The 24,520-nt window shown below is 48.1% G+C and overlaps 1 protein-coding gene across 4 annotated transcripts in view; it reads right to left on the bottom strand.

Annotated features, from left to right (window-relative positions):
- Positions 1–738: 738 nt before the first annotated feature.
- The window catches only part of Fam193b (family with sequence similarity 193 member B), a 33,889-nt gene continuing 10,107 nt past the window's right edge, over positions 739–24,520 (bottom strand). The window contains exons 2-10 of one of the 4 annotated variants that reach the window (XM_020162755.2): positions 20,068–20,310; positions 19,053–19,290; positions 17,361–17,748; positions 13,749–13,950; positions 12,593–12,832; positions 5,815–6,820; positions 5,585–5,660; positions 4,677–4,774; positions 1,514–2,770 (exon numbers count right to left, since the gene is read on the bottom strand). In XM_020162755.2, coding sequence (XP_020018344.2) covers positions 4,678–4,774; positions 5,585–5,660; positions 5,815–6,820; positions 12,593–12,832; positions 13,749–13,950; positions 17,361–17,748; positions 19,053–19,290; positions 20,068–20,310 — 2,490 coding nt within the window. In that variant the 3' untranslated portion in view covers positions 1,514–2,770; position 4,677. Of the gene's footprint in view, positions 2,771–4,676; positions 4,775–5,584; positions 5,661–5,814; positions 6,821–12,592; positions 12,833–13,262; positions 13,478–13,748; positions 13,951–17,360; positions 17,749–19,052; positions 19,291–20,067; positions 20,311–24,520 lie in introns of those variants that run through there. The other 3 variants (XM_020162758.2, XM_020162756.2, XM_074058779.1) reach the window with 3 other exon arrangements.

The raw sequence follows: 24,520 nt of genomic DNA on the forward strand, positions 1-24,520 counted from the left end.
CAGTCAGAGGAAGATTCCTGGAGTGGAGACCTGTGATCCCGTGGGGAGGGAAAGGGCTGCTTGCCAGGAACCGAGTCACGCCCAGGGCCTGACGTTATGGCACGTCCCCGCCGGTGGGTACTGCGCCCTCTAGTGGGCTGGCACGCTGGGATCCGCGCCGTCTCCACCCTGGCAGTAGGCCAACCGAGCAGGGTGGGGCTTGCAGAATAAATGACTCAATACCACTACCGCTCTGGCTGGTGTCCTCGACAGTGTGACAATACGTTCAGTGGTGGAGCCACGGTGGCGTTGTTCTTTAACTGAGGGCCTGTACATATGTAAATTGTAAATACTATAATATTGCTCAGCACAGGGACTGGAGGAGACAGGCTTCCTGTAGATATGCACGTGCACAAGTTCCTCAGGGAACAAGGAGATGCACAGCTGGTGTGAGGCAAGGCCAGAAAATTAGATTGGCCTAGAGCATGCTGGGTAAGTAAATCCAACTACATTGGAGACTTGTAAAGAGGAATGACATGGCTGGAGCTGTTCCTCCCTTCATTTGTGTGTTTAAGAGGAGTACGTGTTGGTCACTGGGCAGTGCCAAAGCACGTAAAGGATGAACAAGACACACACTTAGCTTGGGAGAAACTTATGGGTTAGCTGGGAAGACAGACATATAGATAACTGATCTTAAGGTTAAGGAGAAATATTGTTAGAAAGACCAAGTATCACTTTTGGAATATCAAAGGCAAGACAAATTGATTCTCATGGTTTTCGTAGCAAAATGGCCTTTATTGTGGGACGTGAAGGATAAGCAGGAATTTGTGAAGGAAGGCTAATCTGGGAAGAGGGAAACATGAGCACAAGTCAGGAGACCCAAGGGTACCAGGCCTAACTGGAGCATGAGTGGGAGTGACTGCTTCAGGCAGGAAGATCTTCAATGCTAGCTAGACACAGAAGACCTTCTCTGTACGTCAATGGGCTGGTTGATCAGCCCTGCACTTTTGCCATGATGCAGAATTTCAGCTAGCTATGCTAATTCAATTGCAAGGCAGGAGCCTGGTGCAAGAGTTGCAGGGAGAAACATAGCTGGTAAGTACACAGAAAAGTTTCACAAAGGAGTATTCACACTTCCTTGAGGATTGAGACAGGCCACAAATCCACAAGACAAAAATTGTGAGCCTCTGTATCCCCTCTCACTCTTTTCTTTTTTTTGTAGTACTGGGGTTAGAACTCAGGGCTTCATGTTTGAAAGACAGGTGCTCTACCCATGGAGTCCCACCTCTAGCCTGTTTCCCTTCTTTATAAGAGGAAGCTGCTACAGGGTGCCGGTGCTCACGCTTGTAATCCTAGCTACTCAGGAGGCAGAGATCAGGAAGATAGCCGGTCAAAGCCAGCCAGGGAGAACAGTTTAAAAGACCCTATTATTGAAAAAACCCATCACACAAAAGGGCTGGTGGAGTGGCTCAAGGTGTAGGCCCTGAGTTTAAATCCCAGCACCGCAAAAAGGAAAAAAAAAAAAAAAAGAGGGAGCTGTCACTCATCCTCATCCAGTTCCATTGTGGGGCAGTAGGAGTGCAGTTTCTAGTCTTGCTTTTAACTCTGTATAGGGCTCTTAGTGATTGCCGAATGCACTTCTAGACACTGTGCTCCCCACATAAGCTCAAATCAAGAATTGCTTTTGGTACAGAAAACCACTTTGGGGGAAGGAAGTTTGGACCTAAAAGTGAATGTGGGGCATTTTTAGCAAACCCTCCATATTAAAATTGGAATTTATAAGCCAGCTCCATACGGGAGGATGAAATAGTTTACTTGACTTTATGGATGTGTGCACCGTCCTTTTTTACTCTCAGCTCTACACATACATGCTCCATTCTCAGTGAGAAATCAGATCTAATTTAAGATTGCCCCTGATTGCCTGACTACATTAAGTTAATGTGAGGAGCTTCAACTGGTCAGGCTACATGCAGTAAGTGCACAGTCCATATGGCCGTAGGGCCTTTCCTAGACCACCTCATATCTACTACCTTGCCCATCTTGCAAAGGGGAAAACTGAGACACAAAGCTGGGAACAGGCTGCTCAAGGCTCCCATACCAGAATTCTCCCAACAGGAGGAAGGATGCAGACAATGGGGTCATGCAGGCCTGTGCTCAGCCCTAACTGACCCGACTTAATTTCAGCAGTCACTTTACTGTTTTAACCTTAGTTTCCTCGTCTGTAAAATGGGATTGGAATCACACTTAAGGTTGCTTTGAGGAATCCTAAGGATTAGGTGGAAACTATGCCAAACTACTGACACATGGTACCTGTTCCATAAGGTTAGTGACTAAGGCAGATCCTAAGCTTAAAGGCATCCCTCCCACGCCCCACCTAAACCAGTAAATCACCACCAAGTCAATTCTGTGTCCAAATGTTGCTTTATCTTTCAGCATGAAAGATCTTCACAGTATCAAAAGTAAAGAATTGAAAAAAAAAAAACAGAAACAAAAAACTGAACACAAAAAGAGAGCAGTGTTGGGCCCAGCAGTACCATCAGTCCCTGGCCCACAGGCCAGCCCAGTCCCCGGGCTCTGAGTATGGAGGCTGCGTAGCACCAGGAAGCAGCTCTGCTGAGGTCCTGAAGGGCCCCAGCATAGTGCGGCATCCATTCAGCTTTTGGTTGGTCCGGGACAATGGGAGCAGGGAGGGTCAGGGCAAGTGTACAGGGCACGTGGAGGGAGAAACTGTAGACCTTCAGCTTGCAGTTGGGGCCTCAGGATGCCCTGAAGAAGCTTGACCTGGGCAGGGCTGAGAAAGAACAAAAGAGCAGGATCACAGTAAGCAATGGCCTGTGTTCCAGCCCCCCAAGCTGATTCTGATCCCTATGGGTCCACATGGAGGTGGGACTGTAAAGCTCCTGTATTTATTCCCTGGGCTGAAAAGTGCTGAACAGATTCCCTGGATCACCTTCAGCAGAAGATGAAGGTTAAGATCCTGTTTTTTTTTTTTGGGGGGGGACTGGGGGGCCGGGGAAGAAGAGCCTCAGTCTTAGGGCTCTGGCAGTATGTGGAGCAAATCCTTGAGGAGTCCTACCTAGCACATTCTCCAGACCAGGGCTGAGTGAGAGCCCAGTCACTGACTGGCATTTGCTCTCCCACTGGCAGCTACCGGAGAAGGTCAGCATTCAGATTTCTGACTCAGGCTCCAGGGACATAGCTGGGACTGGGTCCTCAGTCCATGCCAGCACTGCTTTCTTGTGCATTAGGACTAGAAATCCTGCCTGGAGGCTGGGAAAGAGGGTCAGAGGAGAGCATTTATGGGGTGAGGAGGAGGGCGTCTGTCTTGGAAAAGAGATCAGCCAAGGTGGGAGAAGATGGCTGGTTTCCCAAATAAAATTGGGTTTGTGGAAGGAGATGTGATTCTCTCAGGGCAACAGATGAGGTGCCTGGGGGCTCTGCTACTTCCGGTTCCTATGGAGATGAACAAAAGAGGCAGTAGAGCAACTTGGCCCTGAAGATGCTCCTGGGTGTGGACATCTTGGTCTGGCACAGGATTTGAAAGCCCAGCTCTTCAGAGCATAGAAAGTCTAAGGGAGTCTGAAGAAGACAGTCCAAACTCAGGGACAGCACATGGGTGCTACAGGAAGCCCTGACTTTGAAGGCTGCCCTGGCTTTAGGTTTTCTGGGCTTTCCCTGGGGTGCTGAGGGGCTAGGATGCCCACTGCTTTAGCCCAGAGAGGAGTTCTCTAAAAAGGAGAATGACAAAAATTGGGCATCTCAGGGGTGTGTCCCAGAGCCCAGGCCACCTGTCTCAGCCTCCAACTGTATGAAGGGCAGCTGTGTAGCTGCCAGCCAGAAAAGGCGGGACTTCAAGGGCATAGATTAGGGTTGAGACACGGAACTGAACAGCCACAAGGCTCCAAGCCCAGTACCAAGATCTGCCTGCTGCTATCTGCCCTTTGCTTTTGCACTGAGGTTCCCAGTCTAATGCTTTTTCCAGTCTCACGTACATGGCCAAAGAACATCATCCCAATATGCCAGTATGCACAAAAGCTCCAGCTGGTGACTGGAGGGGAGATCACAGATGTCTGGGGACCAGGCCTCTTCTTCCTGAAGGCAGCCTGGCTACCAACTCCTTCAGGGAACTTGTCCTATTGGGATAGAACCTCCATCAACTTGTCCATGTTTAAATGACCTTCAAGGCCTTCTTGCTCTAGCATCTGCCCCCTCTCATTGACTTTTTGGGGTCAGCTTCCCACACTGCTTCAGCTGGAAGGCACTCTGGTAGTCTTTCTTGGGGAACCAGGCTAAGCCTGAAGCCTGACCATGCTGAATGGTAGGGGTAGGGGCAACCCATGGAGCCTAGGCACTTTGGGAGGCAGCTAATAGAGAAGTGGAACCCTGATTGTGACAGCCCAGCGATGGCAGTTCAGAAAGGGGCCCTTTGGGAGAATGGGCAGCAGGGCTCAGGGATGGCCTAGACAGGGAGGAGTGATGGAAGAACAGAAGCCTGGAGTGAGTGGCTGCAAGAACACATAGGGCCTAGACCTTCAGAAACTGTAGTTGGCTGTATAGTTGCTGTAGAAGTGCAGGCAGAAGGGCTGCCAAGTCCAAAGTCCAACTTCCTGGCCCCAGAACAGAGAATAGTCTGGTGGGGCACAGGAAGTAACGGGGCATGGAAAGAAGGGGTGTAGGTTAATACGTAGGGTTTCTACCTCATTGAGCTGTGCTGGGAGTGGTTTTCTTGAGGCTGAAGTTGGTCCAGTTCACAGCAACTTTCTGACGAGTTTGCTTTGCAGAATCCAAACAGAACCTGTTGGGTTTGGAAGACATGGGAGCAGCACAGTTAGAGCTTCCCTCTTGTCCTCACTGGACCCCCCCCACCCCATGCTCCAGGCTAAGAAGTTAGGTGGCTTTACACAGCTTCAGTGACTCCGAAGTGAGGAATCTAGCAGGCACGGGAGCTTTGCTGGCTCAGGAACCACCGTCTATGAGGTCAGGGGACCCACGAAGACAGCAAGACTACTCTGAGAAATAAGCTCCTCCCTCTCCGCTATCTCACTCTAGCTGTTCCGGACTGACTTCTACTCCCCTAACTATGCTGTGTGTCATACACCCTCAGACCCTTACACACTGCCCCACTGTCACATATACCTTCTCACTTTACCTGACTAGCTCAGTCTTACTCTTCAGGTTTTATCTGTGTCACCACTCCCAGGAAGACCTCCTGAACTGCCCCTGCTTGGGTTGGAGCCTGCTTTCCAGCTTCCTACCCTATAACCTCATCATGTCCTTACACCTGTAATAGCATTAGTCATTAGGCTGTGTATTTCTACTACACAGTGACTAGACTGTACTGAGAGCCTGGCCCATGCAGAGCACGGAAAGTGTGTGTGGATAAATAAAACAAAGCTGGAAAAAGCCCTGGTTCTTGGGTCCTGACAGCCTTGTTCTCCCCATGCCTTGCACCTCCCCACAAGCTTCATCCTGCAAAGTGGCTTCCTGGGTCCTAGCAGACAGGCAAGGAGCCAGAGCTGAAGGAGCAGGCCTTTCTGAGACCTGAGGCATAGCATGGAGCGGGGCTCCCTTGGCAGAGTGGGAGAGCAGGCAGCCTCACACCTACCTCTTGAAGTACTCCACCTCACGGTCAGTCTCATCCATCTCCACCCCATCCATATCCTTGGGCAGGAACACATCGTCTAGGAAGACACAGCCAGGAGGGCTCAGTAACCACAGTCAGGCCTCTGGGGTCATGCTCTGGGGGCAGCACTGCCCACACACGAGGACTACCCTCCACCCCATGGCCTGGTTGGGGTGGGGGTGGGTCAGCCACTCGGCACCTGGTGCACTCACCCAACGAGGAGGCTGACTTCTCCTGCTTGTTGCGGCTCCTGCGGCTCCTGCCCTTGCCCTGGGGCAAGCTCTGTGGCCTTGCTGGGCCTGGAGGTTGTACAGACTCCTGCTCCAGAGGTCGTGCCTTGGCCTCCCCTGGCCAGTTCCGCCAGGAGTTGCCCTTCTCCTTCTCAGCCCATCCTGGTCCTGGTTGGCTCCCCCGGCTGCTATCTCCAGCCTCAGCACCACTGCCCACTTTGGGAGGTTCTGGGGCCTTGCCTGGTTGCTTGGGACCTGGCATCTGGCTCTTGGCACTGGGAGCCTCTAGGCTGGCTGGGGGCCGGGAAGCTGGGCTTGCTTCATTCTTCTTGGCCTGAATGCCCTGTCTCTTGCCCTTTCTTGGCTTCCCACCTGTGGCCACAGGCTCAGATAGTTCCTGTTTGCAACTGGGGACATCCTTTGAACTTGGTTCCTCAGAGTTAGAGTTGCCTGGCTTGGGTGTCTTGACCCAGATCACTCGGGACAGGTTGGGTACGGTGTTGAGTCTCCTCACTAGGCCATTCTCAGGGATGATACCAGGAGGGGGGGCCCTCAGCTCTGTCCATGGTGGGTGGGGGCCTCTCATTTCTGCCCACGGTGGAGCTGGCTCACCTGGAGCTTGTAACATGTGGTTCTGTGGGGAGCCCAAAGTCAAGGGGGACAGATCAAGGTTGATGTCAGACCGTTGCTCCGAGGAGCTGTTGAACTCTGAAGGGGCTAGAGTCTGGGCCTGGGGCTCTGCAGTCCCCTCCTTAGTGAAGCCACTGCTGTCCATGCTGAGCTCACACACGCTGAAGCTGGCACGAAGGGAGTCCTTGACAGTGCTCTTGATCTCCTGGAGGCGGCTACTCAGGAAGCTGTTGACCCGGTCCAGCTCTCGGTCAGGCCACTCTAAGAGCCTCTCCCTGGCAGGCCTTGGCTCCTGGCTTACAGAAACACGATTCGCCTGCTTCAGGGCTTCTGCTGCCAACCGGGCCTTCTCTTTTTCCTGCCAATACAAGAGGCAGTTTCAGCAGGGACCTGTCACTGCCAGGCACAACTCGACACCTGACACATCAGCCTAGGGCCTAGCTTTGCCACTAATATGATATTGGCCTGCTCCCCAACCAGCAAGAGTGAAGGTAAAACGCAGACAGATAACCAATCCTGGGGGTAGAGGTATGGGCATGCCCCCAGAGGGTGGGGTTTTCAGAGCTTGTTCATCCAGATCCTGTATCAGTTCTAGGGCCTAAGGAGGCTATAGCTCAAAGGGATAGAATCTGCCTCTTGGGCCTGAGTTGGTGTGTGCTTGAGCAATTTACTCCCAGTTGGGTGCCAGTGGAGTTATCTGCAAAATGGGGACAATAATTCTGGAGTGAAGACCAAAGTGAGAATGCATGACAGAAACCTGGCTATTGGAGAGGCAGTTTCTCCAATTCTGCAGATGGCAGAGGAAAAGTCAGACTATGTAGTCTTCTGGGAAGAAAGATGTGGGGGCTGAGACTGCCATGGTAGATGATACACTCTAGATTAGACTACAAAGGCATGTACTCTCCTGATGCTGTACTACTGAGGAGGACCACCTGCCTTAGAAAGGCTCTCACTCAACATGACTGCGCTCACACCTAAAGTGTGCCCTATGACATACCACTGATGACCACACTTGACCCTCACAGTAAAGCAGCCCCTGAATGCAGGTGAGAACTGGGAGGTTCTGAGAGGCCAATCAACTTTGACAGACCTAGATCAGGGGAATGGGAATTTAGCCTATGGGTGAGTCATCTCATCTCTCTGACCAACCCTAAGGCACCAACAGGCAACAAGGCCTTTGGAAGGAGGTGACAGGTAATAGAACCCTTGGGAAGCTCATGGTGGTAGAGTACCATCACCTCACATATTTCCAGTCTACTTGGAAATGGAGGGAGAAACAGGAAAAGAGGGCTTGCCACTATCACAGAGTCAACTTAGAGGTGACCCTGCAGCAGACAGGCATTTATTCTCTCATCTCTTTTGAACCATGGCTCCATGACTGACTAAGGTCAGCTGCCCCTGGGGACCTTGGAGAAATCACTTATCCTCTTTGAACTTTGATTTTTCAGTTTGTAACTTAGGGGAAAAAAGCACCTCTATCTCACTTGATTGCTCTGAGGATGGCTAGGAGGGGCTGTGCCAAGTAGCACCTCAGGTGAGTAGCAGGATGGCCTACAGCAGTGTTTCCAGCTGTGTGTGGGATATGAAGGTCACAGGGAGGCCTCCCCTGCACCAATACAGCTTTGCTTCTAGTTGTTTTAGACTGAGGTTCTACAGAAGATATCATTCACAGAAAAAGGTTTAGCTGCTAAACCAAAAAGTCTAAAAAGTACCGGTGTGTAAAGGAGAAAGCACAGAAACACATATCTGCTACATACCATGAGCCTGTTTCCTTCTATAAGCTGTCTCATTTAATCCTTATTACTGTCCTTGCTGTGTCATGATCCTCAATTTACAGATGAAGAATCTTGCTCAACTGGGAAGAATATGCAACTAGTAACTTATACCAGGGATGCACTTCAAAAGTTCCCATGGTTTTTAATTCTGTTTGCCAACCATTTATTGACCATTGAATGTGAGGCACTAGGCTAGGCTCTGGGAGTGCAGCAGGGCATGTGACATGATGTCTGTCTCATTGACTTTAGTCTGCTGGGGGAGACAGACATGCAAATGGACTGTTTAATTCAGAATGACAGTGCAAGTGTTATAGGAAAAAAGCACAGGGTGCTTCTAACACAGACTGGGTATCAGAGAGTTGCTTCCCAGAGGAAGGTGAGTAGACCTGTCATGGACAAAGTGAGACACACACTTTCTAGATGGAAAGAACAGTGAGTGCAAAGGCTGAGAAATGGAAAGCACATCATTAGGGAACAAAAGTCATTCAAAAGTAAAACTGGAGCCTAGACTTTTTTTTTTTTTTTTTTTGCGGGGGGAGGCTGGGGATGGGAAGGCAGGTTATAAAGGACCAGCTAAAAGATGAAGCTGGCAGCTAAGCAGAGCCTGGACTCTGAAGAGCACTGTAGACCATGCTAGAGTCTGGGTTTGAGCCTGAGGCAATGTTCAGCCACTGAAGGCTTTGAAAGTAGAGGCAGCAGGTAGAGAGAAGTGGACTGGTTTGAAGCTGTTGGGGAAGTACCTTGGACAGGACTTTAAGTTAGGTAGGAAGAGAGAATGAAGTATGTTCAGGAAACATTGTCAACCACTATGGCTTCCTAGAGTATCCCCCATGGACCAAGTGTTCCCATGTGCCAGGCACTCTGCTCAACCTTTCCATGAGCCACTCCATTACATCCTCACAACAATCTATGACTTAGGTTCCTGTTATTCTCATATTATGGATGAAGAAACTGAGGCTTATAGGTTAAGTGATTTGCCCAAGGTCATACAGCAAGTGGAGCAGAGCTGAGCTTCCAACTGACGTCCAATTCCAAGGCTTGCTGCTCTTAGTCACTGTGTTATGCTCCCCAAGGATAGTGCTCAGGGCTCTGGTCAGGCAATAGGGTAGACGGTGGTGCCACTGATCAGACAGGCAACAGAGAAGAAAAGGCAGGTCTCTTTGGAGAAAGATATCAAGCTCAGTTGTGAATGTGATGAGTTTGAGGTAGCTGAGGGATGTTCCTGAAGAGGAGCCCAGAAACAGTGTGGGATACTATGAGGTTCGGGGAGGAAATAGTTTTTAGATGGCTTCTCTTTCCCAGGGAAACATGCTCAAGAAGGAGGCCCACATAGAGGACAGGAGCTCACAAAGGAGACAGAAAGAGGTCAGAGAGGCAGATGAGAAATCTATAGATGACATTTCCACTGCCCCTTCCCTGACCTGGTTTGGTTGAGGATGGAGGAGCAAAAGATGCATACACAAATAATGTCAAAGGTTGCTTGGTGGACATATACAATGGGAACAGGAGTATAATTTGGATTTTATAACAAGTGACCGGTGACAAGGGAGGAAGTGAAGATAGTGAATGTGGAGATCATTTTTTCAAGAACTGTGGCTGTGGGCTGGTAGAGTGACTCAAGTGGTAGAGCACCTGAGTTCAAATCCCACTACCACCAAAAAAAAAGGCTAGAGAAGCTGTCTGCTCTTGAAAAGAGAAGCAGGCACAGGAACATGCAATGGGAACTGGACCAGAGGAGAGAATGCAATTCCAGAGCAAGTGGAGGAGGCAAGAAAGGGCTATGTGGACTGAAGTAGGGAAGTGGCAACTTCTCTCATAACAAGGAAGAAAGTGAGTTTATAGGTGGGGTGGTTACAGTAGAATATCTGTCCACTGGCTTTTTCCTCACTAAAACAGGAAAAAAAAACAAGGGAGGGGAACTGGGAAGGGCCTCAAGGTTGGAGAATGGGAGTCTGAAAAAGGGGCCAAGTGAATGGGTGTGACAAGGAGCAGGAAGATTAGGGAGCTACAGGAGGCTGGCTATGCAACATTGGGGCTCAGGCAAGTAGGAGATCACCCAGCAGGGTGCCACAGATAGACCTGGTCATGTGCTACCAGGGCTGCATTTTTTTCAAGCAGGTGTGACAAAAGGGCAATGGGACAAGGAGTGTGTTGATAAGACTGTGATTGAATTATGAATCAATTTGCTTGCTCTTTTACCAATACTTACTCAATTGAAGTGAATGCTAGATTGGCCTAGGAAGAAGACAAAAGGGCAAGTGATAGTATTCAGTAGATGAAGTAGTGGCTGGGAAGTTGTAGATGACAGAGTCAGAGGTATAATTTCAATGGATCAGGGGTTAGTACATGGTCTGGAAGTGAGATGTGGGATGGCTTTATCCATCTCCTAAGGAGGGAGAGAATGAGCAGCCATCATTAGGTGGCTGCTGGAGAAGCTGAGTTTTGATAGACAGCCAGACTGTAGTTAAGTCCAGCAGGTGGAAGGGCTGCAGGGAGGAGACTGCTATCAAAACAGATGACAACTGTCTTTAATCTGACACTATAACTGCCTGTGCATGTCTGTTCTTGCTTGCAGCCCCCTTACTATACATCTGGAAGGGGAAGGTTGCCAGGTTCACCTGTACCCTGGCTTCTATGCTGGGCCTGGCAGACAGTGGCTGTGTAGTGAACTCTGGAATGAGAGAGGAGTGTGACAAATGGCAGCCTAGAGAGACATACGAGGTGTGGTAGAGTATAGTAAAAGAATTCCTTGGGGTGCCTCACTGGAAATGTCTGAACTGAGCCTAGAGTGACATCTTCTCATGAGAAAAGACAGACAGCATTACCAGTAAAGGGAAAGGGTTCCCTGGGCGCACAAGTTTATAAAAAGTATGCCAGGCCTGGGAATCACAGAGAGTGACTTCTAAGATGCCAGAGACCACTGAACACCTGTGGACAGCAAATCTGGATGGGAGCAAGAAAGGGCAGACCATTTTCTGAAGGCAGTGGTGGGGTCCCTTGGCTCACAACTTCAGGCTGCAGAAGGATCCTGGTTGTCCTTTGGGCTGGAAAGAGATGGAGAATCACTTCTGCCTTCCAGATCACTAGCGCTGTTTTGACCACCCAGAAACTGGAACTAGCTGGCTGTCAACCCCAAATCTCTTCAGATGCTGGGCTCCTGAGTGTGACACTGTGCAGACGCAGTTGGGGGTAAGCAGGTGAAGAGGTAATGAAGCTGCAGGGACAAGTCATCAAGCCCTGGGGCTCATCTAGCAGCAGAGCTGCCTGGGGATAACTCCCTGAGTTCAGTCCTCAGCACTAAGGACTGGTTCGTTCCCATGGCTTCAATTATATCTCTGCACTGGCAACTCCTAGTCCCGCACCTCCATCTCCACTTGGTTGTCTCATGGGAACATCCGAGTCAACGTGCCCCAACTGCATCCGGTCTTCTGCAAATGCCATGCCGGCTCAGTGAAAGGCACCACCATCTTGCTGGTTACCATGTGGGAGACATCCCTGACTCCATCTCTCTGTCCTGCCACCAGATCACCAAGGCCTGTCACTTCTGCTGCCTCTGCAAATCACTCTTCTGTTGCAGACCCACCCTCAACCATCTCTCCCTTGGCCCATCTTTTCCTGCCCTCACCCTCCAATCTACCTTCCAAATAACACTATAATCAGAATACGGATCTGACTAAGCACACTCTTTGATGACAACCCTCCAGTGATGTCCCCTCACCTGGAGGCTAACATCAAAGCTGATCTTCAGCAGGGCCTAAGGCCTTCCCTCACCTCTACTGTCTGTCCTAACTTTCTGATGTTTTCGGTTTTGGCTTTGTCAAGCTGCTGTGGGGCGTGCTGTGCCTGCTGCCAGGAGGGCATCCCTCATGAATTTGTCCTCACTTCCCATGACTCAGCTCACAAGTCAGTTTCTTGTAAAGCCACTTCCTGGCAAGAAGGGGATACGTCCCTCATCCTGGTACTTGTTACACACTAATGTGCTTGTCCAGTTTTGTGTCAGTCTCCTCACTGGACTGAGCTTCTCCCAGATGAGAACTTAGCTGCATCTCATTTTGGGTCCCAGCATTTGTAGAAGTATTTGCTGAATGAGTAAATGACCAACTGAAGCAAGTCTTAGGCTTGGAGGAATCCAGCAAGCAGCTTGAGGCCAGGACAAGTTTTTTTTCCTCCAATCGCTTGCCCCCAGGTTCCCTGACCCTGATGCCTCCCAAATTCATCCAGACCTTCCCACAGCAGTGAGCCATGCCAAGGCCTTAGGCAGCCAGCACCATTCAAGCCCCAGAAATCTTGGGGCTTAGGGTGAGGGGTTCCTCAGGGAGGAGAGGTGGTAGAGCTGAGCTCCCCCCCACACCCACCTTCTTTTTCAGCTTGTGCCGGGCCCGCTTGGCGGCCCTGGCGCTGTTGGGGACTTTGGGCTCCGTGCTGTTGATGAATTCCAGCAGCTCATCCACATCTCGGTGGTCCACGGCGGGCTCCCCAGGGATCCCGCCCAGGGCGCCCCCCTTCATGGGCAGTTCCTCTTTCCGCCTGGTCAGTCTCGAGCGGAGCTTCTCCCGGATCTCGGTATAATTCCGACTCGTCGGGGCAGCGGGTGGCTGGGGGAGGGGGAGGCGCTGACATTACACCCTGGGCCTGGGAGGCCCATAGCACTCCCACCCTCTGGCACCAAGTATGTGGTGAAGAGCCAGACAGCTGTTCTCTCTACCATCAGCCACCAAGGCCAGCTGGCCTCACCCTCAGTAGGCTCTGAGCTGAGGCAGTGGCAGGTGAAGGGATTGGGAGGGGAAGAGGGCACAGCTGGGAGAACATGGACTAGGGAGCCAGGGAAGCAGGTTTGAGCCAGGCCTTTGTCACTTGGAAGCTGTATGACCTTGGGCAAGTCACTGAGTGTTCATGAGCCTCAATTTTTGTCATCTCTAAAATGAGGATAACAATGCCTAACTCAAAGGTGACTAATCATTGGATTACTTTTATTTCTCCTATCCTCAACTGCTCTGCCCTAACCAGCAGCCCTTTCCTCTTCACCTTATGAGACTTCTGAACTGCTTTGCCCCTGTCCAGAGACAGCATGTACTCTGATCTGAGCCTCCTTCCTGGCGCCATCTGTGCTCACGGCCTGTCCCTCGGCTGGCTGCCACACTTGGGGAACTGAGAGCCTTTTTGCTTCCACTCTGCCTTCATCACGCACAAGCGTTCACTTCTCTGGGATTACACACGTATACATACTCATCAGACTCATAGCTTTCTCTCTGCCACTTCCTTTCCTTTTGCCTAAAGAAAAAAAGTCAATCTTAAGAGAAACCACGAGAAGAGCAAAGACAGCAAAATGTCAAAAAACCCCAACCTCACAACGCGCCCTGAGGCTTGAGCAAGCGAGCACAGATGAGGACTCACAGTCCCAGAGCAGTGGTTATTACAGTGAGTGTGAGGCCTCTGGGGAGAGCAAGGTGCTGCTCCTTTGCTCGCCTTGGCTGGCCCCCAGCCCACTCTGGCCCAGGGAGGTTCACTCACCGCATTGTGGCCGAAGAACTCACAGTAGCAGCAGTCACAGAACTTCCCATCTCTCTGGTGGGTGGAGGACGAGGTACAGGAGCTTCGCTCAGAGCTGCTATCCTCTTCCTCACCCAGGCCCTCATCTGCCTCGCAGGGCTGGGGCAGCTGGCAGGCCAGGCCGCTGTGTGCAAACTTGTGCCCTTTGCACCCGGGGTCCCTGCTGCAGGGGAGAGAGCCCCAGAGGTAAGGATAGGTGGTGAGGCCACAGCAGAATCCTGGAAGCATCCTAACTCCCACCCACAATCTCAACTGTTCTTCACCTGACACATTAATGCCTCTCATAAGAATAGGGCCAACACCCCTGCAGTCCCCCAAGGCCATCAAGGCTGTCCCTATGGACGGTTTCCCTGTGTCTCCTCTGACTGTACCTACCGCACGCACTCTTCTCAAGACATTGTGTGGATACTTCTCTCTATACTTGTTTATCATGCTGTACTATAATGCCTGCCTGCCATTTGTCTCTTAAGCTAGATGGTGCACTTCCCAAGGGTAGGGACTGTGCCACTTCTATTTTTGGGTCCCAGTACATAGCATGACAATCTTGCACACACAGAGCAAGTGCTCAGTAAGTAGGTGTCTGAACCCATCAGCAGGCTGATGGCTCCCCTGGTACACTGTCGGGTAATAGTGAGGAGAGTGTTTGCTTCTACTTTCTAAAGTCCTCATAACCTTAGGAGTCTGTTCTCCGTACCAGTGGGTGGAGATTCCTTAACCAAGCTGAGAAAAAACAAATGTGAGCCAGGCACAGGCACAGTGCTGGTAATCCCAGAATGCAAAAGCTGAGGCAGGAGGATTAAGAGTTCAAGATCAGCCTGGACTAACCCTGTCTCGAAAGAAATAAGTAAATAAACAAACAAATTAAACATTTCAAAAATAAAAATAATAATTCAAATTTAAAACTCAAAAAAAGAAAAAAGGGAACGTATATCATGGGCCACACACTGTAAGAGCTAGCTTGTGCCCAGCATTGTACCTAGCGTGTTATTTCTACCAACGTTCCCAAGTCCTGCAAAATAGATGTTATTCTCCCCATTTTGCAATGGTAGAAACCAAGGCTCAGAGTGCTTGACTGCTCTGCCCAACAGGTGGCAGGATGCAAGTCCCTGTGTCTCCCAGTGTGCAGAGTTCATGCTCTTTCCACTGTACTGTTCTGCCTCTGGATTCTGGAAAGCACTCAGAGCAGCTTGTATTATATAGAGCATTTGTCCAGGAGAAGCATGAGACATAGGTGAAAGGTCCCTGAGCTGAGAAGAACCAGAGCTCTAGGCTATGCCATCAGCAGCTAAAATGCTGCAGGACCTGCGGCCAAGGCTCAGGTGGCAGGGGAGGTCAGAGTAAGGCCAGAACTCTGTAGAGGCCCAGCTCCAGGGCAGGCCAACCTAGCCCTCTCTGCTGCTGGAAAGGACAATAAGTACATGGCAGGATTTAAAAAAAAAAAGGAAGGCAGTAAGAATTATTATTAGTGGTGCTTACAGAAGTTTATTCCAAATCAACCATTTTTCATCTATTAGATTAGCAAAATTGCTTTTAAGAAAATTAAAATACCCAATGCTCCTGAGAGCACTGGTAGTCATGTCAATTTGGAGAGCCCTTTGGAAAGTAACTCTTCATTCATTCATCCATTCACTCATTTTTGTGGTGTTGGGGAATGAACCCAAGACCTGACATATGCTAGGCAGGGTCTATCACTAAGCTATATCCCTAGCCCTTGTTTTTCGCTGTGTAGCTCAGGCTGGCCTTGGCCTTTCTATGTAGCCCAGGTTGGCCTCAAACTTGTGATCTTCCTGCCTCTGCCTCCCAAGTGCGGGGATTACAGGTATGTGCCACAATGCCCATCAGAAAGCAGCTTTTCAATGTGTGTAAAGAACACCCCTCAAAGCAACAATGATAAAAAACCCCAGTACTCTTTGAGACCTCTTTCATTCTGAGGAGTCTATTCCAAGAAGAAAAATCCAAAAGAGGGAGAAAGCTTTGGCCAAGACATTTTTAGAGACATTATTTATAAGGTTAAAATGGTGGAATGACCTAAGTGTTCAGCAACTGGAACAGTGAAGTGAACTACAGTTAATATTCTCCAGTCTCCAAGGCTGAGGGCTAAGAACTCCACATGGGAAGCAAAATGATAAGGTAATGTTAAGAGAAAACTGGAAGATGCAAATCTGTACAGATGCCATCAATGCCATGTGAAAGATGTGAGAGAAAAAAAACTGCCAAGAGAAGTAGAAGTAGGGCAACAGGGCTTCAGAAAGGAAAAATATAGATGCATAATAAACCCAGATCCAACTCATAATATAAAAATATAATCTACCTTCTCTAAAAAATTTGCTTCCAATATATTCTAATACAACCCTTCTTAGCACACAGAGTTACTTTCTAGGAATGTCCTAAAAAGACCTATCTCCCCATGTAAACTTAGGATTTAGGATGCTTACTTCAGAGTTATTTCTCTTAACTAAAAATCTGGAAATGCCTAAATGTCTAGGAATAGGAGAATATAATATAAATTATGCTAGAGCTATGTAATAAGGTGTTATATGACCATTTAAAAGTATTTTTTGAGCCAGGCGCTGGTGGCTACTGCCTGTAATTCTAGCTACTTGGAGGCAGAGATGAGAAGGATCAAGGTTTGAAATCAGCCCAGGGAAAAAGTTTGAGAAACCCTATGTTGAAAATACCCAACACAAAAAAGGGCTGGTGAATGGCTTAGGTTGTAGAGCACCTGTCTAGCAAGTGTGAGGCCCTGAGCTCAAACCCCCCCCAAAAAAAAAAATTAAGAGAAATTTTTAGCTTGGGAAATAATCATGATGTATTTAAAAAAGAATTGCTACATGTGGCAAGTATGTTAGGTAATACTTATAATCCCAGCACTTGGGAGACTGAGGTAGGGGGATCATGAGTTCAAGGCCAGCTTAGCCTTCATGGGAAGACCCTGTTTTTGTTTTTGTTTTTTTTTAAAAAAAAGAAGAGCCAGGAGTCAGTGGCTCAGGACAGTAATCCTAGCTACTCAGGAGGCAGATATCAGGAGGATCTTGGTTCAAAGCCAGCCTGGGCAAATCTTTGCAAGACCCTATCTCGAAAAAAAACCCGTCATAAAGAAAGAGCTAGTGGAGTGGCTCAAGTGGTAAGAGCACCTGCCTAGCAAGCATGAAGCCCTGAGTTCAAACCCCAGTGCTTGCAGGGGCGGGAGGGGGGAAGAATTGCACCAAAAAATACATCAAAATATAGATTGAACTATTTATACACAGAAACATCCTCAAGAAAACAATCAAAGTTAGACATTTATCTTTAGGTTGTGAGGACATTATTTTCTTCTTCATACACTTTTGAATTGTTCCAAATTTTTAAAAGAAAAGATTTATAATTGGGAAAACAATGAAAAAACTTAACCTACCATTAATTTTTGTTGTTGTGCCTGGCACATGCTAAATTTGTGCTCTACCACTGAGCTACATCTCCAGCCCAATCTACCTTTTTAATTTCCATTCCAAAGGTACTCTTGGTGGAGTTTTCCAAAAACTCCTAAGTTCCAGTGAGCAGGGAGTAGCGCCTTCATGCCACTCACTCACTTACCTGTGAGTGCCAGGGAGTGGCTGAGGGCCTGCTGGTGGGAGAAGAGGCCCACTACAGTGCCCACTGCAGTGCCCACTGCACGGGTGGCTGCATCCCGAGAATGGTGGAGGCATCTTCAGGAGTGGCATGCTGGTGGAGGGCAGGTGGGGGCTCTGACATGGCCCTGGCGTGTGGGGAGCAGCAGCAACAGCCATAGGGCACTCTGAAGCCTGGGCAGGGAAAGGTGCTGCTGGGGTGGTGGGCAGCAGGTGTGGGTGGGGTGGTGAGCTAAAAGAGCCAGGGTGAGAGGGGATCAGAGATGCTGGCTGGGGGTGGTGGCCAGTGGGGCTATTAGGAGGAGCAGTGAGGTCTGAGTGCTGGTGGTGCTCCGAGACGGGGAAAGCCTCACCTGTGGGTGGAGGGGAAAGAAAGGAGTCAGATCTGGAAAGGAAGCCCACAGGCTCTCTGTCACAGTGTCTAGCCTACTGTAACCAGAGGACACAGCACAGGGGATCCTGGAACTGGAGAGGATTCTGTGTGGGCAGGAGCTCAACTGGACAGGCTCAAGAAGCTCAGGTTCAACAGAGAAGGCATTGGAATTCTGGCCCCATGGAGGGCCACATGCCTCTGCTAAGGCACAAACAGCAGATGTATGTTCTGTTTTCTGGGTCTCTCTAGGACCTGCTTGTTCACAGGCCATCCTAAGGCCAGGGACAGGAGCTAAAGCAGGCTGAGGCTCTGCTTCTAGACTACATGGATCTGAGCAGCCAGAGGATGCCTGACTCTCAGGAGGCCTCAGATTTCAGAGAAGAAGTAGCAAAATTCTGATGACTCTCTCTGGTTCATGGATCACAATAGCCAGAATTACTTATATGCTCAACTCACATAGTTCTGGGGACATCACTATTTTAAAGAGCTCTGCCCCCACATTTAGAAGTATGACAGTAAATCATATTTATATAATAAATCAGTAACTCAGGGGTTTTCCTTTGGGTCTCTGAGCATTAGTCCAGAGTCTAAAAAGGCTTCTATAGCTGCTAATTGGCTAATAAGCATGGCAGCTTGCACTGCTGATTGCTTGTGGAAGTTAAGTACAGTGCTTTACATCTGTCCTTCAGATGGAGAAAATGGGACTGAGGGAAGCTGAGGGGACTCAGGTCATCTGTGATGCTGTAACGCAGGTGTTAGCCACTTAAGTCCTACTTCTCTAAAGGCCCTTCCACTCTACTTGCTTCTCAAGACAGTATGTACCAGGTCCCTTCCTGGGTCCTATGTGAATAGCCATCAGAGCCAACAACAGCTTTGGAGACAACTTTTCTCTAGTGGTAATTATTTTTTAACTTCAGAGTCCTACAGAAGCATTCCAGAGATAGTCAATGTCTAGGTTGCCCCTGCAGCTATCAGAACAGCTCCACATTTACTTATTTTAATAATCAAAGTGGAAAAAGTGGAGAAGAAAACACATTTGTCAACTGGGCACTGGTGGCTAATGTCTATAATCCTAGCTACTCAGGAGGCAGAGATCAGGAGGATTGAGGTCCGAAGCCAGCATAGACAAATAGTTCGGGAGACCCTATCTTGAAAAAACCTTTCATATAAAAGGGCTGGTGGAGTGGCTCAAGGTGTAGGCCCTGAGTTCAAACACTAGTTTGAAAAAAAAATGTACAGTTGCCATTAAGGGGACCTGTCTCTCTCCTGAGCCTGGAGACTCACCAGGGATGGCAGGTGGACTCCCGAGCGAGCTGCCTGGCATGGTCCCACTGGAGTGTGGGGAGTTCCAGAGGCCTGAGAGCTTATGTGCCGACAGGAATGAGCTGGGATCCCAGTCCCCTGAGTTCCCATGGCAGGAGGAAGAGGAAGATGAAGATGAAGATGATGAAGAGGACGACGAGGAGGAGTGAGAATCACCCCCACAAGACTGTGATTTGCAGGAAGTGTGTGACAAGGAGATCTGGAAAAGGGGAAGAAAAAGGCTCATGGTTAAACAGTGAGCTGACCCTTTGCTGCCTCAGTGTATCCCAAAGGTGCCCACTCTCCTCAGGCCCCTCAGCCATGGCCAAAACACAATCAGCACAATTCAAGCCGAAGTACAGCAAAAGCCAGGCCTGTGCTGGGAGGGGGCTGAGGTGCTCCCAGTGACGTGGACATGTGGAAAGAGCCTCTGCCAGGGCAGAGCCTGACTGAATGTGGGCCTTTAAGGAATGGGAAGGGCTGCCAACAAGAGGAAAGGTCTTTAAGTCAGGAGTCTTGAAGCTGAACTGATGTTGGTAAAAGAGAGGGTCTGCAGAGGAATGAGAAACAAGCAAAGTCTGGCCACCACAACTCATGGGATGGCACTTATCTTGGATGCTTTCTGACTGAGGTATATTTCAGACCCTCAAACTGACCTTTGCCCTGCATGTGATACTGGCTGCCTTTCAAACTGCAACAGAACTGAAGGCATCAGGGTCACACAAGGGGGCAGGATCTTGATCTATCAGTACCCATGAGTAGGCCCTCATCTTGTGCCAAGGGGTTTGTGGGCTGGCTGAAACCTATCTCTTCTTCCCCAAAATCTGAACCCAAGCTCCAAAGGATGTGTTAGTGCAGCCCAGCAGTCTCTCAGTGCCTAGGCATGGGGGCAGTCCAAGGACAGCCACTTGGAAGGACAGGGAAGGAACAGCCAGCCTGACTTCTTTAGGGAGGTGGCAGTCCTGCATCCAGAGACCCATCATCAGTGGTTACCTACCGCCACTGCATGTTCTCGACCAGTCTGCCTTTCATCTTCCTCCATGCTCTTTCGACAACTCTGGCAGACCCATAGAGGCATCTCACCTAGGAGATTCTTGACCAGCTTTGGCATGAAGTCAGGGGGCAGCTTCTCACCCTGCAATACCAGTCCATTCTGTGAAGGGCCTTCTTCCCAGCCTTTTCGTTCTCGATGACACAGCAAGCAGCAAGTCTGCACAGACTGGCTGGAGGTGGGGGGTACCTGTCCAACAGACAGACACAGATTTCCCAGGAGGGGAAAGGCTCTCCTTAAAAAGGATGCTAACAGTATTAGTAACACCACTTATTACATGCCAGACACTGGGTTAGGCACTTTATAAACATAATTTAGTTTTAGTCCTTGTAACAGCTCTGCAAACAAGGTGTTCTTACTCCCCCCTCCCCTGCTTCTTAGATGAAGAAACAGATTTCAAGACGCTAAATGAGTTGCTCAAGGTTATAGAGCTAGTGAGTGGTTGAACCCCTGTAAAGTCTGACTCCAAAGCTCATGCTCAAATGTCCTAATGCCCAGATGTACACAAATCACAAAGGATCAAGAAAAGATGGCCCTTCTTCCTCTTTGACATGCCTGCAAAGGGCCACAATTCTTGGGCTGTCTGTGCAACATTACAGACAATCCCCATCTGGAAGGAAAGTATGCTTTAAGTCAATGGAGAGTTTGGGAGAATTTGTGGGTTTTCTGGAGAGCTGTGTAATTATTTTAGAATAACAGCAACATTTTAGAGAAAGGGTTTGGAGAACTAGTAAAAAAGCATCAACTCGAAAATTTTGTAGGTAACGAGGTAAGTCTGTCTCTGGTTCTTTTGAGAGGCAGTGAGGATGACGAAAAGAACCTGTACTTTGGGGTCAGACAGATGTGCATTCTACTCTCTGCCTGACCACATATAGCCAGATGACCTTGAGCAAATTATTTAACTTCCCTGAGCTCTGATTCTTACCTACCTTACAGAGTTGTTATGAGGATTGCTGCAAAAGCAGGTAAAGTGCCTAGCTCTGTGCATGCTCTAGAATAGCCAATACAGTCATTACTTGGCCTGTTATGACCCTTCAAGGACAAATTTGACTCAGTAATATAAGTCTAAGATTTTCTTTCGCATTGAGGGGTCCTGATTGGAGACAAATTGCTTTTAATGCTCTCAAATTAATGGCTTATCCTGCAACTCTGTAGTACCTCCCTCTAACACTAGCCACGTCACTTTCTCTGGCCAATAGGATTTAGTAGATATGCTGCAGGCATAAGCTTGAACAGTGCATATGTACTTCTCCTTGTTTCCCTGCATGGCTAGGCTTGCTCACTCTTGTGCCTCTGCCATGCCATGAGGGTGTGACCAGGCTGGCTGCCAGAGATGTGAGAGATACATGCAGAAAATGGAATCTTTCCCAGCTAATCTGCCAACTGATCAGAGGTGGTGAGCAAGCTCAGGTGAGATCAGACAGGTCTGCCCAGATCAGCAGAAACAATCAGGCAGCGAACTCAGAAGAAATAGTGAATGGTGGTGTTTTAAGACATTGGTTCTTTGGTTTGTCCCGCAATAACAGGTAACTTAACCATCTTCCAAACTTACTTTCCACTAGGTAATATGTTGCAGAGGGTGCCATAATCTATTTCATGTGAAATTTACTTCTCACAATGAGTTGGCATCAGGCTATCCTTAAATATGCAATGTAACAATTACACTGACCTGGATCCCTGTTTCTCAAAAAGAAAGGAACCAAAGTGGTTGGAAAAAAAAAGAGTACCAGAGAGATAAAAATTTTACAAGTGGAATTCATAAAAGATACTGCCTAATGGAAGATCTCAATGAGAAAGGCAGTTACTTAATGTTAATTGCAAAAGGAATCCATCCTTGGTGAGTATCTGACAAAAGGGTGGAAGGTTGATGGGGAAGGATGACATTCACAGAAATTTAAGACAAAGGAGAACTTTTTGAGAACTGTATTCAGGAAACTTTCCATAGCTGTATAGTGCAATAGTAACTCTTGATGGAGAAGGAAAGGCCAATCTGTGAGTCTCATTCCCTGTAATGATAGTGATAGTATCAAGGCAAACTCCAGGACAGGAATTTTAACATAGTAGTTTTATTTCACTTGAGTGTTAGGTTCCAAAGTCACTACATAGAATGATTATCTTGTATGAGTAAAATTATTCTTAAAACTATTTTTTTTGGGTGGTGCTGGGGGATTGAACCAAGGGCCTTGCACATTTGAAATTTTTAATGTATATGGTTTTATAGATATGAGCAAGAATTCAAATGCACTATTCAAAGATATAGGAGGTAGAGATCAGAAGGATAGTAGTCTGAGGTCATTCTAGGCAAAAAAGTTAACAAGATCCCTGCTCCCCCTCAATTTCAAACAAAAAGCCAGATATACTGACATGCATCTGTGGTTCCAGTTGCTGGGAGGCATAGGTAGGAGGACTGTGGTCTAAGACCAGCCCTGGGCAAAAAATTGAGACCCTATTAGGAAAATAACTAAAGCAAGAAGGGCTGAGGGCACAGTTCAAGTGATAAAGTGCCTGCCTAGCATGAAGTCAAAGAAAGGAAGGAAAAAAAAACCAAACACCAAATACACAATTCTAGTAAGTTAACTGTGTGATCAATATGATGATACTTAGTGTCAAAGTACTTGTGGGAAGCACTGTAGTGCAGTGGAAACATTGCTTTGGCATTAATTCTGGGCCAGCATCATTCACCATCTGATTGATACTGATTAAGTTCTACTTACCCTTTCTGTTTACTCATCTGTGAAATGGAATTAAGTTCTAATCTGTAGGATCCACTGAGAACTAAATACAATAAAGCACTCAGTCCAGGGCTAGGCACATAATACTTTGCTTAACACAAGGCAATAATTATTAGCATGACAGGAGCAAAGAGAAACAATAAATGGTTGTTGTATTTTATGAGTGCAAGAATCTTTCATAGGCAATGAATGCAAGGTGACTTTACACAGTGTTTTGTTTTGTTGTAGGGTTTTGTTTGTTTGTTTTGACACTACTGTGGTTTGAACTCAGGGCTTTAAAATGCTTGCTAGGCAGGTACTCTACCACTTGAGCCACACTTCAAGTCCCAAGACTTACTAGATATTTTATTCTCTATCCTCAACATCATGAAGTCAAATGCCCAAGGTCATTTGCCCAAATACTCTGTACTTCCATACCTCTGTATTTGGTAAAGTAGATCCTCTGCTTCTCAGTAAGTACCTGGGCAGGGTTTAAAGACTCACCATAAACCCAAACTTCTCTAGGCATCAGCATACCTCCACCATACCCAAGTACAATGTGTTTGGTCACACTGTCCCTTGGTCACAGCATTTGTGCCTTCTAGTTAATTTATTTACTTCCTCTTCTGTCCCTTCTACGGACACGGATGCCAGGTCTGATTCCTGTCTGGATTCTTCTCAGTGCATCACCGGGCCTAGCTGAGGGCACAGGCTCAGTTGGGCACATACTGACTAAATCATATCTGTGAGGTACCTCCATGGCAATACAGCGGCAGGCAGGTTGGTAAGACACTGCTTAAAATTATTCCTTCCTACAGAAAATGGACCACATCTCTCTACCCTGGACCTCCATCCAAATGTTTCCAATTTCAAGTGTGGAAGACCGTACTCTTTAGGGATTACAGTGAGGTGCCCCCAGTTAATGGAAATAATGTGACTCTCTCTAGAGTCAAACTGGTACACAAAATAAATGAATTACCCTCCAGTAACGGAAGTCACACTAAAGAACAGGCTATCTTCCCAGGTAAGGGAATGAATATAGAACTTGGAGACCTAACCAATTTCAACTGAAGCAGTGGTATTATCTATATTGCATAAAATTGCCCAGAAGACTAAGTGACAGTACAGATCCAAAGTACTTATAAGCTCAAGAGGTCCAGGCAGAAGACAATCTATATTATCTAGGCCCCTTGGCTATCTTGTTCTTAACAACCTACATGGAGACAGGCTTAACTACCATCCTGAGTCAGGTATGTATGTCCTATTTTCAGGCCCACGTAAGTCAGAGGGTCATCCCCAAAACTGATATATTAAACCTTAGGCCCTGCTGCCTCTGGATACAATGTGCTGTGGAGAAGGGAATTCTTCTGATAGTTTCTTTTCTTTTTTTGGTGGTACTGGGGATTAAACTCAGGGCTCCATGCTTGCTAGGCAAGTACTCTACCACTTGAACTATACTACTAGTCCCTTTTGCTTTTAGTTTGTGTTTTGGATAGGGTCTCACACTTTTGCCTGGCTATCCTAGGACCAAGATCCTCCTACCTGTACCTTCTGAGTATCTGTGATTGCAAATGAGTACTACCACATCTGGCTTGGTTCTTTTGAGATAGGGTTTCACTAATTTTTTGCCTGGGCTGGCTCCAAACTGTAATCCTCCTAGCTATGCCCCACGTTGTTGGGATTAGGGG

The sequence above is a fragment of the Castor canadensis genome, chromosome 16, assembly GCF_047511655.1.
Source record: "Castor canadensis chromosome 16, mCasCan1.hap1v2, whole genome shotgun sequence".
In the NCBI taxonomy this organism is placed as follows: Eukaryota; Metazoa; Chordata; class Mammalia; order Rodentia; family Castoridae; genus Castor; species Castor canadensis.